The sequence below is a fragment of the Pleurodeles waltl genome, chromosome 4_2, assembly GCF_031143425.1.
Source record: "Pleurodeles waltl isolate 20211129_DDA chromosome 4_2, aPleWal1.hap1.20221129, whole genome shotgun sequence".
NCBI classification, from domain to species: domain Eukaryota; kingdom Metazoa; phylum Chordata; class Amphibia; order Caudata; family Salamandridae; genus Pleurodeles; species Pleurodeles waltl.
Genome location: NC_090443.1, coordinates 362,691,788 through 362,707,869, shown reverse-complemented (window position 1 = coordinate 362,707,869; position 16,082 = coordinate 362,691,788). Strand labels below are relative to the sequence as shown.

The window sequence follows — 16,082 nt, the reverse complement described above, 5'->3', positions numbered from 1 at the left end:
TATAAGAAAAAAACTTTCCTCCCAGGCATGGTTCATGAAAGCCCAGCATCACCATTTTTCACAGGGTAAAACCAACACAATTCCTCAAATCAGTATTGTACCACTAACAAATGATTTATACTGTGACTAAAATTGGTCATCACTCTTCATATGTGTTCCTTTTTGTGACCATCTAAAACAGGCTTTCACTAAAGTTAATTTAAATGATGACAATTTCCATGAGTCTTGTAATGGCTACCACAACATGTTGTCCATGTTGTGACCTTCCAATCAAGGCAGGGGACTCCCCATTTGTCCCTGGGTGCTAGGGTGTGTTCATCAATGCTTTTTAAATTATCCAATCAGAGCATATCTGGACTCCAACGGACCAGATGTTACTAACTTTTTCTGTTGGGTAAAGCCTTCATGCCCTACTGGAGCACTGCTTCTGATTTAAATTTCCCCTGATTGATGGATCAATGCAAAACTTTCTGTGAAAGAGCCAAAGTGGATGAACCCTTCTTTTGGAAAGTTTCGTGCAGATACCTCAAACAGCACCAAAGGTATTAAAAAAACAAAAATCTATTTTCTAGAAACTCTTACCTAACTATAACTACAAAGTGGTTAATGACACTATAATAACGATTGTGTAGTTGTGGTTAGGTCATAGTCTTCATTGAAAATACATTTTTTGTGTTTCATTCCATAAATCTGCACAAAACTTTCTACCAACAGTCAAGCAGAGACCAAAAGACCATGGGTGCCCAAAAAGTGATATGTCCCATTTTACCTGCCAGAGGACTGTTTGCTGCTCAAGAAAGAAAAAGCAGCTAAATATAATTACACCAAACGTGGCATGTAAGTAGAACTTTCCTCATGGTAGTGGTTTTGCTTGGTTTGGTGCAAATCTGTTCCTTTGCTATTGAGAACTTAGGGCCAGATTTAAGAGAAAATAACAATGTGCGTCACTGGGCCAAATTTGACAGTGTTGCACACTTTCATTTCCAAAATGCAGGGATGCGCTGTGTTTACTAGAATACGGCGCACCCCTGTGTTTCCAGCTGTGCCGGCGCTAAATATGCTGCCTTGCGCCAACGCAGTAACCCTTGCACCATAGTGCAAGGATGGCTGCGTGGAGGAGGAGATTGTTTTTGTGCAGGAAGCAACACCTTCCTGCACAAAAACAATGTTAAAGAGCAAACAACAAGGAGAAATTAAAGCATTTCTCCTCATTGAGGCATGCTATCGCTACCCCTGGCGATGCCTCAGGTTTACAAAAACCTGTAAATATGTGACAGCGTCAAAATGCAATGGGTGTTGCTGCGTGTGAAGGGGTCGTGTTTACAAGGTGGCATCAAGCCACAAAAAGTACCTTGTAAGTACCGTGCAGTGCATAGCTACAAGCTCCGGTGGCGCTAGGGGCTCTTAAATATGCCCCACATTGTTTAAAAAGTGTTCCTCACAGTTGGAAAGGAGCCTTTTTGATTTGCCTGTAACTTTAACAAATTTACACAAAATTTGGAAGATGCTCAGCCTGTTAATCCAGGAAAGTCTACAAACCTGGGTTGGCTTACTGCAGTTGGTAGCCAGCCACAGAGGGCGGAGCCCAGGGTTTGGCCACATGCTGTGCATGTTCAACCCTCTGCTGTGCATGACCATCACTGTTAGAATCATCCAATGGTACCAATGATCTTTTCATTTTGCTTTAACTCAATTACTTTTAAGTAGATCAATATTTATTAAGTGTCTTGCTTAAACTACCTAATAATATAGTATCCTAACTAATGTTATACTAATTGAAGATGTATTAATGAATGTCATTTGCCTATAAATATACCATACACTTTTACAGTATTCACTATTATAAAACTTAACTCATTTTTAGAAATTAAACCATGACACTTGTTTTTAAAACACACAGAGCAATATTGAGGCAGATCACAAAAGCAGTAAACCACTCTAAACAAACAACATAAACTGACATTCACTATCTCAGGAGCATACATGCACCATCACAATAAAAAGCAAAACACCACAATAAACCACACTAAAGCGATAAAAAAGATCCAGACCATATTTGTCATTTTTAATGCAATACAGCAAGACAACTGGCTGCACTGTGCTGACTGAAAGGAGAAGGCAGGAATGCATCAAGTCTATCCAGATATGGCGCATTCCTGCTCTTGGCCAGCACTGGTGTACAAACTGCTGCCTAGCGCCAACACAGGCACCCCTGCACAACATGAAAGGGTGCCTGCGTTATAGCCAGAATTGCTTTTGTGCAGGAAGGAACACCTTCCTTCACAAAACAATCCTCTGAGGTTTTTCCATAGCACACCTAGAAAGAGGAAGAAACAAGGAGAAATAAAGATATTTCTACTTGTCACGTCTTCCCTGGGAAGGTGTAGCTTCCCAGGCCTGCCAGAATTGGTTAATATAAGAGTGCTTTAGAATCCATAGGTGGATGTGTGAGAATGCTCACGCTCCACCCATGGAATTCCCCTCTGTGGCAGAGTAACTCAAGAAACTGACGTGCACTGCCTTGCATTACTCCAGATTTACCAAGCCAGGCAGGGCTATGCAAGGTGGCCTTGCGTAGCTTGGTAAATCTCATTATAGGTTTTGCATCGCCATATGCCCCATTGTATGGCCCAAAGGCTACCCAAAAACCTATATAAAATGCGACTCAGTGTCATACTACAAAATTAACACGACTGTTTAGAAACACTTCCGTGCAAAATAAACATTCCACTACTATCATACAACCACATATACAAACAAAAACAGAGTTAATTAAACTATCATGAGAAAGAACCCATAAAGTGCTATACATTCTAATACCATTTGGCATAATATAACAAAAACATAAGGAACCAGAAAGGTAGCCTCAAAAACCAACATAATCACATAAAGTGCAACATACACCTATATAACCATTATACACACATTCAAGTATTACTACTGAAGAAGAGAGCCACTGTTATGAGGCAAAATAACATATTTAACTAATACAAATTCTGAAGGTACTCACAAAATCCATCATATCAAACTGTCACATAATGGCAATTGTTTCTTGAATCTTTAATCTTCTTTATTCAATTCATTTCTTTAAAAAGTAATACAGTCACAGCCAATGTGTTTTGTTTCAAGAACTTATTCATGGCTTTACCTAACATGATATGCATTTACATAAATATACAAATATACAAATAACATTACAACACACACTGTATTGTAATTGAAAAAGACAGTGAGACAAAAAATCATAGTCTCACAATAACTCACAAAAAAAGAAAAGAAAACAGCCGATGGCATTACAAACATAAAGGATATTGGGCCAGATGTACTATTTTTTGTTTTGCGACTCCAATTTGTGATCTGTTTGAGAATTGCAAATTGCAAGTCGCAAAACAAAATATACAACAGTGTTAAGTACACTGTTTGCGATTCTCAATGGGGTCCCACTCACAGGAATGGTGGCCTGCTGCAGACAGCAGGCCACCATGTCTGTGACTGCTTTTAAATAAAGCTTTTTTTTTTAATGCAGCTCACTTTCCTTAAAGGAAAATTGGGATGCATTTCAAAAAGAAATATGGAAAGTTTTCTTTTCATTTTTTCTGGGTAGGCAGTGGTCCCTGGGACCACTGTCTGCTGTGAAAAAAATATTTTCGCTACCATTCACAAAGGGAAAGGGGTTCCTTGGGGACCCCTACCCGTTTGCAAATGGGTTCACCAGTTTGAAATTGGTGTTAACTACGATTGTTTTGCGGCCACATTTACGGTTGCAAAATAATCATACATACCATTCAGAATCGGTATTTGGAAGGGACGCCCTGAGCACGCTCATTCCTAATACATGAATCACAACACCCAAATTGGGATTCAGTAACAAGTTACTGAATCGCAGTTTGGGCTTTGTACATCCCAAAACACATTTTTCTAGTCGCAAACAGGACGATTTTTCGAATCGGCCCGTTTGCGACTAGAAAAATGTTTCGTACATGTGGCCCATTATTTTGACATATAAAAGACAAAAACCATCATCTCAGAGCAGTCAACGAAAAAGAGGAAAGACTAAAAGGCATATTTATACTCTGTGCCAAATTTGCGTCCAAATTTTGGACGCAAATTCGACGCAATTGAAACACAAGAGAAGAGTGTCGGGAGTAACTCAACCCCCACACATGCTCCAGTTTTAACTAGAAAACTGTAAACACACAAAAGGTGTGGGGTGTTGCTAGAGGGAACTGGACTATTAGGCCGTGTTCAGGAAGCGCTAGTTGGGCGCACATTCTCCAGGCAAGGTATGGGTGTGAAGAGTGGCTGTGCCTTGGTGAGAGTTCCCTTTACGGACTAGGTGGTCTCACACACATTATAGTGTCATGCTTCATCATATGACCACCTAGCCCCACCCAGGTAAGATGATACTACCTGGGCAGACTCAACATCGTTGTTAAAAGAACTGCTGAGGGAGTGCTGAAATTAGATCTAGCTGGATAATACAAGGGATCCAGATAAAGAATTGGTGAATAATAATAAGATTACCTTACAAATCACCTGTTTAGCTTGGGGATTTTTTAATGCATGTGTTCGTAGGTAAGAATAAAAACCAGAGTAGGGACTCCGTTGAGAATGATGACTCGAGGAGTCTAAAAGTAAGGGACCAACATGTTTCTGCCCGCACTAAGAGCTGGAAGGTCTGGGGCATTCATCAGGGTCGGGGATCCCTATAGGACAAGGAGCATGATTACATGCTCGATGATATGGAAAGTGCTCAAATTTAATAAACATATGTGGAGCCTACCTGAATTTCTTTTTTGGGGGAGGCCCTGCGAGAAATAGCAGTTAGCCTCTGGTCTGGAATTTAACGGAGGGGTGTTGCCCCTATAGTCGCACTAACTCCAAAGGATACAACCTGTAGCATGGTAAAATGTGAGTACAGGCAAATGTTAATGTCATCATAAAAGCTCACTTGGAGACCAGTGAATTCCTTGATGTGATTATGTTCACCTGGCCATGGCAAATGTGGTCACCACATTGGTGAAATCTCCATGAGAATAATAATACTCTTAACTTACAAAAAGGCAGACCAAAACAAATAAGCCTAAAAATAGAGCATAGTCGGATTTGAGAAGCACATCGTATTTATAAGATTGTATTACCTTGTTACAGTGCCATTTTGGGAGCCCCATATGTATACCTACAACCCAAACTCATTTGAATATACCACATAATGACCGTGAGGAGTACAAGCCCAATCATGGTAAAAAAAGTATCATGGCAAACGCAGCCACTATGTGGGTACTATTGAGAAACTGGTCCCTTCAGAAAGTATGGGTATAGTATATATGTGGTCATCCAAACAATGAGGGCAAATCGAAGATTAAATACTCAGGTGTGGAAATGTAACTCGTAACATTCATAGACGACCCATCAAAAGTGAGATCAAGAATTCATCAAGTAAGATATGTCCCCCCATTGGTATGATTTATGTGCACACATTTGGTAATAAGTGGACATCCTGAGTCTCTGACATAAAAAAGCAATATGTGTATACTATCCATGAACCAGTGAAGTAATAAACATAACTTGTACCACAAAGTGACCGAGACAAAGCCCATACACACAAATGTTCGCAAGGACAAGCTGCCCCCTGCCAATATCTAAAAGTCACATCCATCCACCCAAAGTGTATAACAAAATCAAACATGGTGCCTCCCTGGATCTGCGGCCCATGCTGTAACTGAAAGGCTGGCATTTAGCATAAGTCCCCGTATATATAACCAAACTCCGACTGAGTAGGAATATATGACAGAAACAAATTAGTGCCTAGTTGTGGTAAAGTTATACCACAATAATCATGGCTTCCATGTTGGTGCAATCAAATAGTTTGTTCAACATAATAGAATAGGAACAGTATAGATGTCACTAACCAGATTTAAGGCTAGTGCGAGCCACTATAAATATAATCAGATGTACGTGGCTATATACGTTGTTTACAAATAATACAGTTCATAAAGACTCAATCAGCTACCCACCTAAATGGGCATGGATGCCATGTTGGAGTACTCAAAAGAGGTCTCAGATAATAATATAAGGGCAGTGTTTCTTAAGTGTAAGTGTCAATCTATCAAGAACTGTCAACCATAATAGAAAAGGGAAAATGTGTAAATCGCGAACCCAATTGAAGGTCAGTATGGCCACAAAAACATGATTGATTGTTAGCGTGCAAACACGTTATTTGTAATTAGTACGATTTACCAAAACACGGGCTCAAGCAAGGACCCACCCAAGTCAACATTGCTGCCAATTTGAGATAATCAAAGAAGTGTGGTTAATAGTATGCAGACATTACCTGTATTTCTAAATATCAGTATGCATATGTAGCCCACAAAAATGCAATATTCATAAATAGTTCAACCGAATATGTAAAATATGAAGAACAAGCCCTACATGTTATTAAACATATATACAAACCTCAGGGTATACATGCAACTTCAAACAACAAAATTCACCAGGGTAAATATATTCTACATAATTACATTTGTTTCAAACACCTAATGGCAATACTGTGATGCAACCAACAAAGCAATAGCTATAGTCAATCCCACAAAGTGAACAACAAGCAAAGATAAAAGACCCTGTTGGAAAACCATTACTGATGCACACATTGCGAAAAAATGTCATACCCATGTGAGAAAGTTCCATTCTTTCAATGATAAATTATGCCACCTATATAAGCAGGGGTCTGGAATTTATTAAAATATCTACTTGTCCAGGGGACAGGTTGCTTCTTAAATCTACTTGTCCTGTAAAAAGATCTACTTGTCCCTTTGGTGCCATGTAGTGTGGCGACAAATTATGGCAGCAATCTCATTATGTAAGAGCTCTGATAATAGCCTCTCTGATTATGCCAGGGCTACTACCATAGTAGGGCTTGAATACTTACAGTTTCAATCCCTACTGTAGCAATTTCCTTATTTTGCCACCTTTCTGCAGATCAGCATACTGGGGCTGGAGGAAGCAGTAAGCAATAGTTCCAGGGCTGGAATGCCTTTGAGTCTGCAAACCTACTAACCTGCATGTCTTAAAGATTTTCCCCAGCTTCTCTCTAATATTTTCCCATAATAAGAAAGGTTGGACATTTACTCCTGACAATGGCAGAATTAGAACTTCTTCCAGGGTTGGGAAGAAAGTGGCCGGAGGGAAAATGAACTTGCAAATGCTCAATAGATTTTCACATGAGCAAATCTACACATGCGTATTAACCCATGCTAAAATACAGTTCACAAATATTTTATAGGGGTACGACATATACCATGGGTGCACTTTTGTGACTTTCTTTAAGAATTTGGGGCCACATGTTGGTAGGTTCAGATTTGCGACCCGCAAATTGCGAGTCGCAAATCCGAATGTAGGATGGTGTCCCTGACACCATCTGTGATTCGCAAGGGATTCGCAAATGCTCACCTAGTGAATAATCATGAGGTGGGTCGCAATTTGCGACCCCCTTGCGAATAGCGGCCCTCACAGGGATGGTGGCCTGCTGGAGACAGCAGACCACCATGTCTGTGACTGCTTCCTTAAAGGAAAACGAGATGCATTACAAAAATGAAAAATGAAACGTTTTCGTTTCATTTTTTCAGAGCAGGCAGTGGTCCGCAGGACCACTGCTTGCTCTGAAAAAATGTTTACAGTGACATTCACAGTGGGGAAGGGGTCCCATGGGGACCCCTTCCCTTTTGCGAAAGTGTTAGCACCCATTTGAAATGGGTGCAAACTGCGATTGGTTTGCGCCCGCGGTCACAAAACAATCCTACATTACACTGCGAGTCGCAATTAGGAAGGGAACACCCCTTCCTAATTGCGAGTGACAAACCCGTTTTGCGATTCGGTATCCAGGTTACTGAATCGCAAAACTGGGTTTGTGCATCGCAATGTGCTTTTTGCACGTCGCAAACAGCAAAAGTCGCTGTTTGCGACATGCAAAAAGCTACCTACATGTGGGTCTTGGTCCCTAATTAGGTATGGTGTTAACAAAGACATTTTGTTTTTATTAAACTTCTATTTCTCTCTCTTTCGGCTGGCTTTACTGTGAGTGATCGCATTCTGCTCTTCCACAAGGAGCATATTGGCACACAAAGTAGTTTTGTTCAGTGTCAGGAACTACAGTGGCAATCAGTGACGTAACGAAACTGGAGGGTGCCCCTTTGCAAAGAACATGGAGGAGCCCCCTCTCCAAACCCACTCAGGGCAGGTGCTGTGCTGAAGGGGCCCCCTGGAGGGCGGCTGCGGGGCCTTTGATATTCCACTGGTGGCAACGTGTGCTTTTAGAGTTCAAAAACTTTGGGGGGGGGGGTTTTGCCAGTTTTTGTTACAATGTTGAGGGCCTGGTAGCTCCCACAACAATAAAGTGTTACAAAAGCCATGTCAAAACAAGACAAGCATTGATGAAACTAAAAGACTTATAAAAATATGTCAGACCAGTTGGCTTTGTCAGTGTTTGTTTATTTTCATGCTTCCCATATTCGTGTTGAAAATGGTTACACTGGTTTTCCATTAGAAATATTTTTGGGAAATACTAGCATGCATCAACACATTTTACTAAATGACACTTCATTTGCATCTATTCAGAGAGCATTCTGGGAGCATTATACTTAGCCTCATAGCCTAAACTTTTCAAACATGTTTATACACGTTTTTTTTTTTTTTGTACTGGAACCAACGTCAGTAGTGAAGTGTGACCTTAAAACATTTATTTACAGCACTCACCCTAATAATGAAGGCTTTCAAATAATGAACCATAAATACAAGTTTGAACAGCATTATTTTTTGGAAACACATTACCTCAACTGCAGAGGGTTCCACTCTTTGTAAACAGACAGCCAAAGGGTTTGTGCTGCAGAGGGTTGGACCTACTTGTCCCAAGGACAAAGTAAACATAAAAACTTGTTGCCCTTGACCCCAAACAAGATGTCCTTGTGGCAGTACAGAGATGAAATGAACTTTCTTGGTGTTTCCTTGTTTAAAACTTAATAATATGTGTAATGGTTTTTGTGTTTTCTCGTTTTTGTGGACTGCTGTAATATAATGACTTTTGTATTTTTATATGTCAATATAATATAATTTCTTTGTTGTAATGTTTTTGGCTATTCTTCTTTTGACAGTTATTATGAGATTATGATTTGTCTCGCTGTGTTTCGCAATCACAATATATTTTGTGTTGTAATTTTATGTATTCTTTTGTATATTTAAATGTATATGTATCATATTACATACAACACTGAAGAAACTTGTGGAACGATATCCATTTGCTGTGGATGTATTGCAATTTTATATGATACATTTCTTGAGTGCCTCCTGACTTACTTTCATTGTATTTTCTGGTTCGGCAGCAGCACCTTTAGCAGCTTGTGCTGCTCAGGTTGTGTACCTACTCATTCATTTGGGGCGGATATGGAAGTGGTCATCTTTGCCTCAACTGCTATGGATATTGTCTCAACCAATAAAAGTCTATTCATTACTTTTAAAGTATACTGTCACTATAGATTTAAAGCAATACACTACACCAATAAATTTTATTCATATTACATATAATATAAACACCTACCCTTGTCATTAACGTCATTAGAAAAATCAAACTATTGTCACCAGTTATGTCATCCATTATGTCATCAGTGATGCCACCAATTATGTAATTTAAATGTCATTCATGATGCCTGCCATCAATTATATAATTGAACATGTCATGAGTTATGTAATATGTGATATTAAGTCATAAACAGTGCATGAAGAATGTGCATATTATGATTAGTTTATTAATCTAGTTATGGTTAGTTTACTAATCTGTAAAGTTCAGCTTTCTTTTTGGTTTTATTTCATAATCATAACTGCAAGGCTGACCTTCAAGCAGGTTAATTCAGATTGTGGTTACCTTTTTGTCATATTTTGCTTGGCGGAGCCTCTGAGTCGAGTCTCTTCTCTTTTCCTCTTCAATCTATAGAAATACAAAATACAAATTACAGTTTGCCAGTCTCATATCTCCATTCATGTCCGCTGGCTGTGTTGTCAAGTACTCATCTCTAAGTGGCTAATTCACAAAGCTGTTTATAGGTGTAAATTCCTTCATGTATGCTTGGCATCTGTCAACAAAACAATACATGTCAGAGGTTGGTTTTACTACTGTATAATTCTTCACCACAAGTGTGTAAAATTACCCACTAAGGCTGGGGAGTAGGCAGATCATGGTGTGGTTTTCTTTGTACACTTGTGAACACCCAGAAACTTGCGCATTTGTTGGCATTCACAAACTCTTATCCTATCCTTTTCTACCTTGTAAATGACTGGGGTAGCTTTTTGAATGTACATCATTTGTCATGGGAAAAAGCTACTTTTAGAGTAAAGAGCATGAACAGAAAATGAAGCCTAAGAGGCTTACACTGAAAAAGGAGAAAAAAAAAAAAAAAACTCCTTTAAAGAGCATGCCTCCTTTAAGGATCTGAACAGCATCCCTATCCACAATGCCTTGTAGTGGCAGTTTACTTGTGACAGTAAGGTAATTTTTATGCGTGCTATAACTCATAAGTCTAGACAGCTGGGGAGGAGGGTGGGTCGTTTATGACTCCAACGATGGTACATATGATGCGGAAGTAGAACTACAGGAATGTGACCATGCCTTCTGCATCGTGGGATTTTCATTGATAGTCATAAACGTTGAATAAACTAGCAAGCTATAGATAAATTAATTCCGCTGCTGTCGGTCATATGTTATAGGAAGAAAAGAAGACTATTTTGCTATCTAAAAATATGGTCTGTTTCCAGAAAAGCAAAATCTTTCATTCATTTAAACAGATTCCTAAGTGTTTCTTGACCAAACCTTGCTTCAACTTGAGTATCTGTGTCTAGACAATAGTGTCTTAAAAAGGTATGTATTAACCTCGGAGTAGCTGCTTGAAACATAACATGAATTGGGGCATGCCTGATCCACACTGTGGTTGCTGCTTTACCTCCTGATGGGTGAGCCTTAAGTTTACCTGGGAGAGGTTTGTTGGCAATCTTGTAACATTAAGAAATACATTAAACTATTCATCTTGTGATAGTTTGTTTCGAATCAGTTAAACCTTGTAATAAAGAGCTGTAGTTTACAAAGAGTTGGTGGGATTTTCTTATATCCTCTGATTTGTCTAAATTAAAACTGATAGCTCTTTTAATATCTAGAGAATGTAGCGTTTTTCTGGTGCTGTAGAACGGTTAGGAAAACAGGTAGGCAGTGTAATGTGGAAATCTGAATCTACTTTTGGTTAAAAAAAAAGGATGTGTACGTATTACTGATCTGTGATGATGAAATACTGTAAGGTTCTAGTGATGACAATGTTTGTAGCTCACTACCTCTATGTGCAGAGGTGCAATGGCTGCTAAAAAAGCAGTTTTCCATGGCAGATGCTGTAAAGTTGATTTATGAATGGGTTAGAATGGGGGAACCGATCAATTTTGAAAGCACTAGGTTCAGTTCCCATGGAGGCTTTTAATTGTAGGAAAAACTGTTTTAGACCCTTCTAAAAAATCCTTTATCACAAGAACCTTGAAAAAAGATGTCTGTAGAGGTGACTTCCTGTATGCACTAACAGCTGCTAATTTTGTTGATGAAAAGTGCAGTCTGGATTTGGCAAAGTGAAGCATGTATGGTAAAATGGCATTTTCTTGTACAATAATAGGACTATATCCATTGTTTTGACACCACATGCAGAAGTGTTTCCATTTGAGAGCAGAGTAATCTTGTTGATGGTCGTTTTGATTCTTTAATGATATTCATGCATTCCGTAGGTAAGTTTAAATGGCAACATTGTGTGATCTCAGGAGCCATGCTGCCAAATTCAAGGACAGGAGAGTTGTATCTAGAATCTGGCCCTGAAGTCTGGATAAGAGATCTAGTCTAAGTGGAAGACGTCTGTGGTGTGTCATGGATGACTGGAGAAGGTCTGGGTACCACCAATGTCTCAGCCAGTCCAGTGTGGTTAGAATCATTATCAGGATCCATTTCCATAATTTCTATCACTAGCGGCATTAGGGGTATCAATGGAAAAGCGTAGACAAATGGAGCTGACTGTTGATCAGAAGGGCATCGCCCAGTAAGTGTGGTTTGACTGAGAAAATCAGCTTCTACATTTTGAATTCATGGTGTATCAAAGGCTGTGAGTGACAATCCTTTTGATAGTGTCCAGTGCCACATTGCTTGAGCCTGAAGTAATAATTGTCTTGATTTTATTTCCCCTTGTTTGTTGATGTAATACATCATTGTAGTATTGTCTGTTTGAATCAGATCCTTGGAGGTGAGAGATGTTAGGAAAGCCTTGAGAGCTAGATGCACTGCTATTAGTTCCAATAAGTTTATGTGGTAAACCTTTCCTTTTGTGACCACAGGACCTGAACTGTGAGGTAGTTCATATGTGTGCCCCATCCTAAGAGTGAAGAACCCTTGACAATAGCTTGTGAAGGCGGTTACCTCAGAAAAGGAACTCCTACTAGCATACTGTGATGTTTGGACCACCAAGTCAGAGACTACTGTGCACTTGTCTGTTAAATATATATTAGGTCTTCCCAGTTTCCCGTTTTTTGTGACCATTGGTCCTCTAGACAATGCTGAAGAGCTTGCATAAAGAGCCCTGCATGTGGGACTATGAATATGTAGGATGCCAGGGATCCTAGGAGAGATGTGACTTGACAAACAGTTGGTTTGACTTGTTGAATTAGGTCTGCACATTTCATTTGTATTGATGATGCTCTCTCCTCCAAAGGATACACTTTTTCCTTTTGAGTATCTACTTTTGCACCTAGAAAAGTCAGGCACTGTAATGGTGTTGAAATCAATTTGCTGAAATGTATTTGCAAGCTTAGCCTGGACAGTAAGTTTGTTGTGGTGTTTAAGTCTTGCTTCACCTTCCACAGAGAATATGCCTTTATTAGCCAACTGGGAGATAGAGATATTTAAATATTCCTCTTTTTTATCAAGTGAGCTGCAACTACTGTCATACATTTTCCAGGTTCCAGGAGCTGACTTTAGACCGAATGGAAGGACAGCATATTGATAGTGTTTGTTCCCTACCAGAAACCTTAAATATTTTCTGTGAGGGCGGGAAACTGGAATGTCAAAGTACATGTCCTGTAAATCTATGGCACATAACCAGTCGAAGCATTCCAAATTTTTCTTTTTTCTACATTTATTAATGAATCTGAGGTCCAGAATCAGTCGAAATTGTTTTGGGTGGCTTTTCTTTTGTACCAGAAAATATCCTGAGTATATTCCTTTGTTGATCTGTTTTGAAGGAAAATTCTCTACTGTTGTTTTTTGTAGTTGTAATAAGTTTTGTGTTGTAGATGCAGCTGAAAAGGCCTTGGTCGGACAGATGGTGGAATGTGTCTGAAGCAAATTAAATATCCATTTTATTCAAAACTCATCTGTCTGTGGTTATGTTTTTCCACTCTTACAGGACCAATGTCACTGTTCCCCCCACAGGAGTGGGAAACTGTGGAAGGGGTGTCAGATTTTCGATGTTTATTGTTAGAGGAGTTTCTTCGCTTGGACTGAGAAGATTTTGTTGGAGTAGGACTTCTTAGTTGATATCACCTCTGGTATTGTCTTTATGATTGTTTTTGGTGGTGCTGAGGCTAGTATGGCCACAATAGCCTTTGAACCCTAAGTTAATAGTATTGTCTGTTTTTGGGAGTACATTTTTGCCTGTAAAATCTTTTCTGTGCTTCTAGACGAACAGCTTTACCTGTTTAGCTTAAATGTTCATTCTGATAATCTCTTCCTCAGTGTGCTGTCCGAATAGTGATGTACCTGAAGAACAAGTTACTTACCTTCAGTAATAAATGATCTGGTAGAGACATATTCTAGTTGCAGATTCCATACCTTAGAATTTTCCCCAGGAATCAGACTGGATCCAGAGATTTTTCTTTGAGCAGTACCCATGCGCGCCGCCAAGTGGCATTGGCCGACTCTGTGTCTGTTGTCATGGTCGCTGTGATGATGTTGCAGCTGTATTTAGGCGCCACCCCTGCATGCTGACGTCAGTTTCTTTTTACGACTTTCCAAGGCAGAAGCGTGGAGCCATGAAGAAAACTGATAGTAGTGTGCCAGAACTAGGGCCCTGAAAGAGAGTCCCTGTCCCTAGAAATCAGTTCGCAGAGTGGGGAGGGTGGGTGGGTCGGTAAGGAATCTGCAACTACAATATACCACTACCAGATAATTCGCTATCGAAGGTAAGTAGCTTGTTCATCTGATAGACCCTTCTAGTTGCAGATTCCTTACCTTAGAATAGATAGTAAAGCAATACCAAGCCCAGAGGAGGGTGGCGAATCAAGATCATACTCAGAAGTCCTGGAGGGCCTGACCTCCAAAATAGCTGTTCCTGCAGAACTGACTGTCTAGAGTACTGTTTGGTGACGTGTGCAGGGACGCCCATGTTGCTGTCTGACAGATGTCCAGTTACTGGAACTCTGCGTGCTAATGCAGTGGTTGCAGCTGTTGCTCTGGTTGAGTGAGCATGTAAACCCTCAGGGGGTTGCTTTTTAGCCAAATCATAGCACATTTTGATGCTGAGAACAACCCATCTAGAGATGGTTCTCTTCTGCACAGTCCATCCTTTCTTCGCACCCACATAACCCACAAAGAGTTGATCATCCACCAGGAAGTCTTTGGTATGATTGAGGTAGAACACCAATGCTCCAGATGGTTGAGTCTCTCCACCTCACGAGAAGGATATGAGGGCACGTAAAAAGTAGGCAAGGCAATGGATTGGCTTATATGAAAAGGCGTGACCACTTTAGCTAGGAGGCCCTAGTACGAAGCACCACTTTTTCAAAATGGAGGGTGGATTTGAAGAAACAGCTTGTAGCTCACTCATTCTCTGTGCAGAGGTGATGGTCACAAGGAATGCTGTTTTCTAAGGTGAGGAGCCGAAGATGACAATTGTAAAGAGGCCCACATGGAGCACACATGAGGAAAGTAAGTACCAGGTTCAAATCCCACTGGGGCATTATGAACAGGGTAGGCGGAAACATGTGGTTAAAACCTTTGAGAAATCTTGCAACAATGGGAGGGTTGATCATGAAGTCTGGGGAAGGTGTAGATGGCAGACAGATAAACCCTAAGGGCGCCCAAAGCAGAGCCCTTCAAGAGAGAGAATAAACAAAAGAACCTCAGACAGAGATGCAGAAATGGGATCAGCAGTTCTGTTGGTACACTATCCCACAAATTTACTCCAACTACGGGCATATACCATGTTAGTGGAGGGACACCTGGCTGGCAAGATAACATCACAGACTTCGGGCGGAAGGTTGAAAGCTTTCAACTGCTGCCTCTTAATCTCTACACAAAAAGGCAGAGACTGGACAAGTTTGTGTGGAAAACACTTCCCTGCTGCTGCAACAGAAGATCTTTAGAAGAGGCAGTGTGAGTGGAAGATTGATGGTCATGCTCAGGATAACAATACTCTCCGTGCCCAGTCTGGAGCCACAAGAACTACTTGGGTCTGGTTGTTCCTGATCTTCGTGAGATCTCTGGGCAGAAGTGATATTGGCGGAAAGGCGTGCAGGAGTCCTGAGTTCCACTTGTGACAAAAAGCGTCGCTAAACAAGTGCCGCCTTGGAAACTCCAACGCACAAAACAGTGGACATTGAGTGTTCTCTGCGGAGTCGAACAGATCTAGCCAAGGCTCTCCCCACTGCTCAAAGAGTCCTTGTGCCACCTCCAGATGAAGACGCCATTCGTGATCGACAATGCAGTGATGGCCAAGTTAGTCTGCTCTGGCGTTCAGAGAGCCTGCCAGATGTTGAACCACTAAGGATATGCCCTGATGTCCCAGTCATGTCCAGAGACGCAGGGGCTCTTGACAAAGGGTCCATGACCCCACCCTGCCCTGCTTGTTGCAGTACCACATGGTGGTGGTGTTGTCTGTGAACACCAGCACCACTTTCCCTTGGAGAGAGGGAAGGAATGCTTTCAATGCAAGCTCAATCGCCCTGAGCTCCAGAAGGTTGATATGGAACGCGGACTCCACAGGAGACCAGGTGCCTCTAATCTCTGCTTCTCCCATGTTGCC

The 16,082-nt window shown here is 40.7% G+C and overlaps 1 protein-coding gene across 1 annotated transcript in view; it reads right to left on the bottom strand.

The window, feature by feature from the left end:
• The window catches only part of LOC138293867 (guanylyl cyclase C-like), a 695,267-nt gene that overhangs the window by 348,777 nt on the left and 330,408 nt on the right, over nt 1–16,082 (bottom strand). The window contains exon 13 of the mRNA XM_069233168.1: nt 9,914–9,976. Coding sequence (XP_069089269.1) covers nt 9,914–9,976 — 63 coding nt within the window. The remainder of the gene's footprint in view (nt 1–9,913; nt 9,977–16,082) is intronic.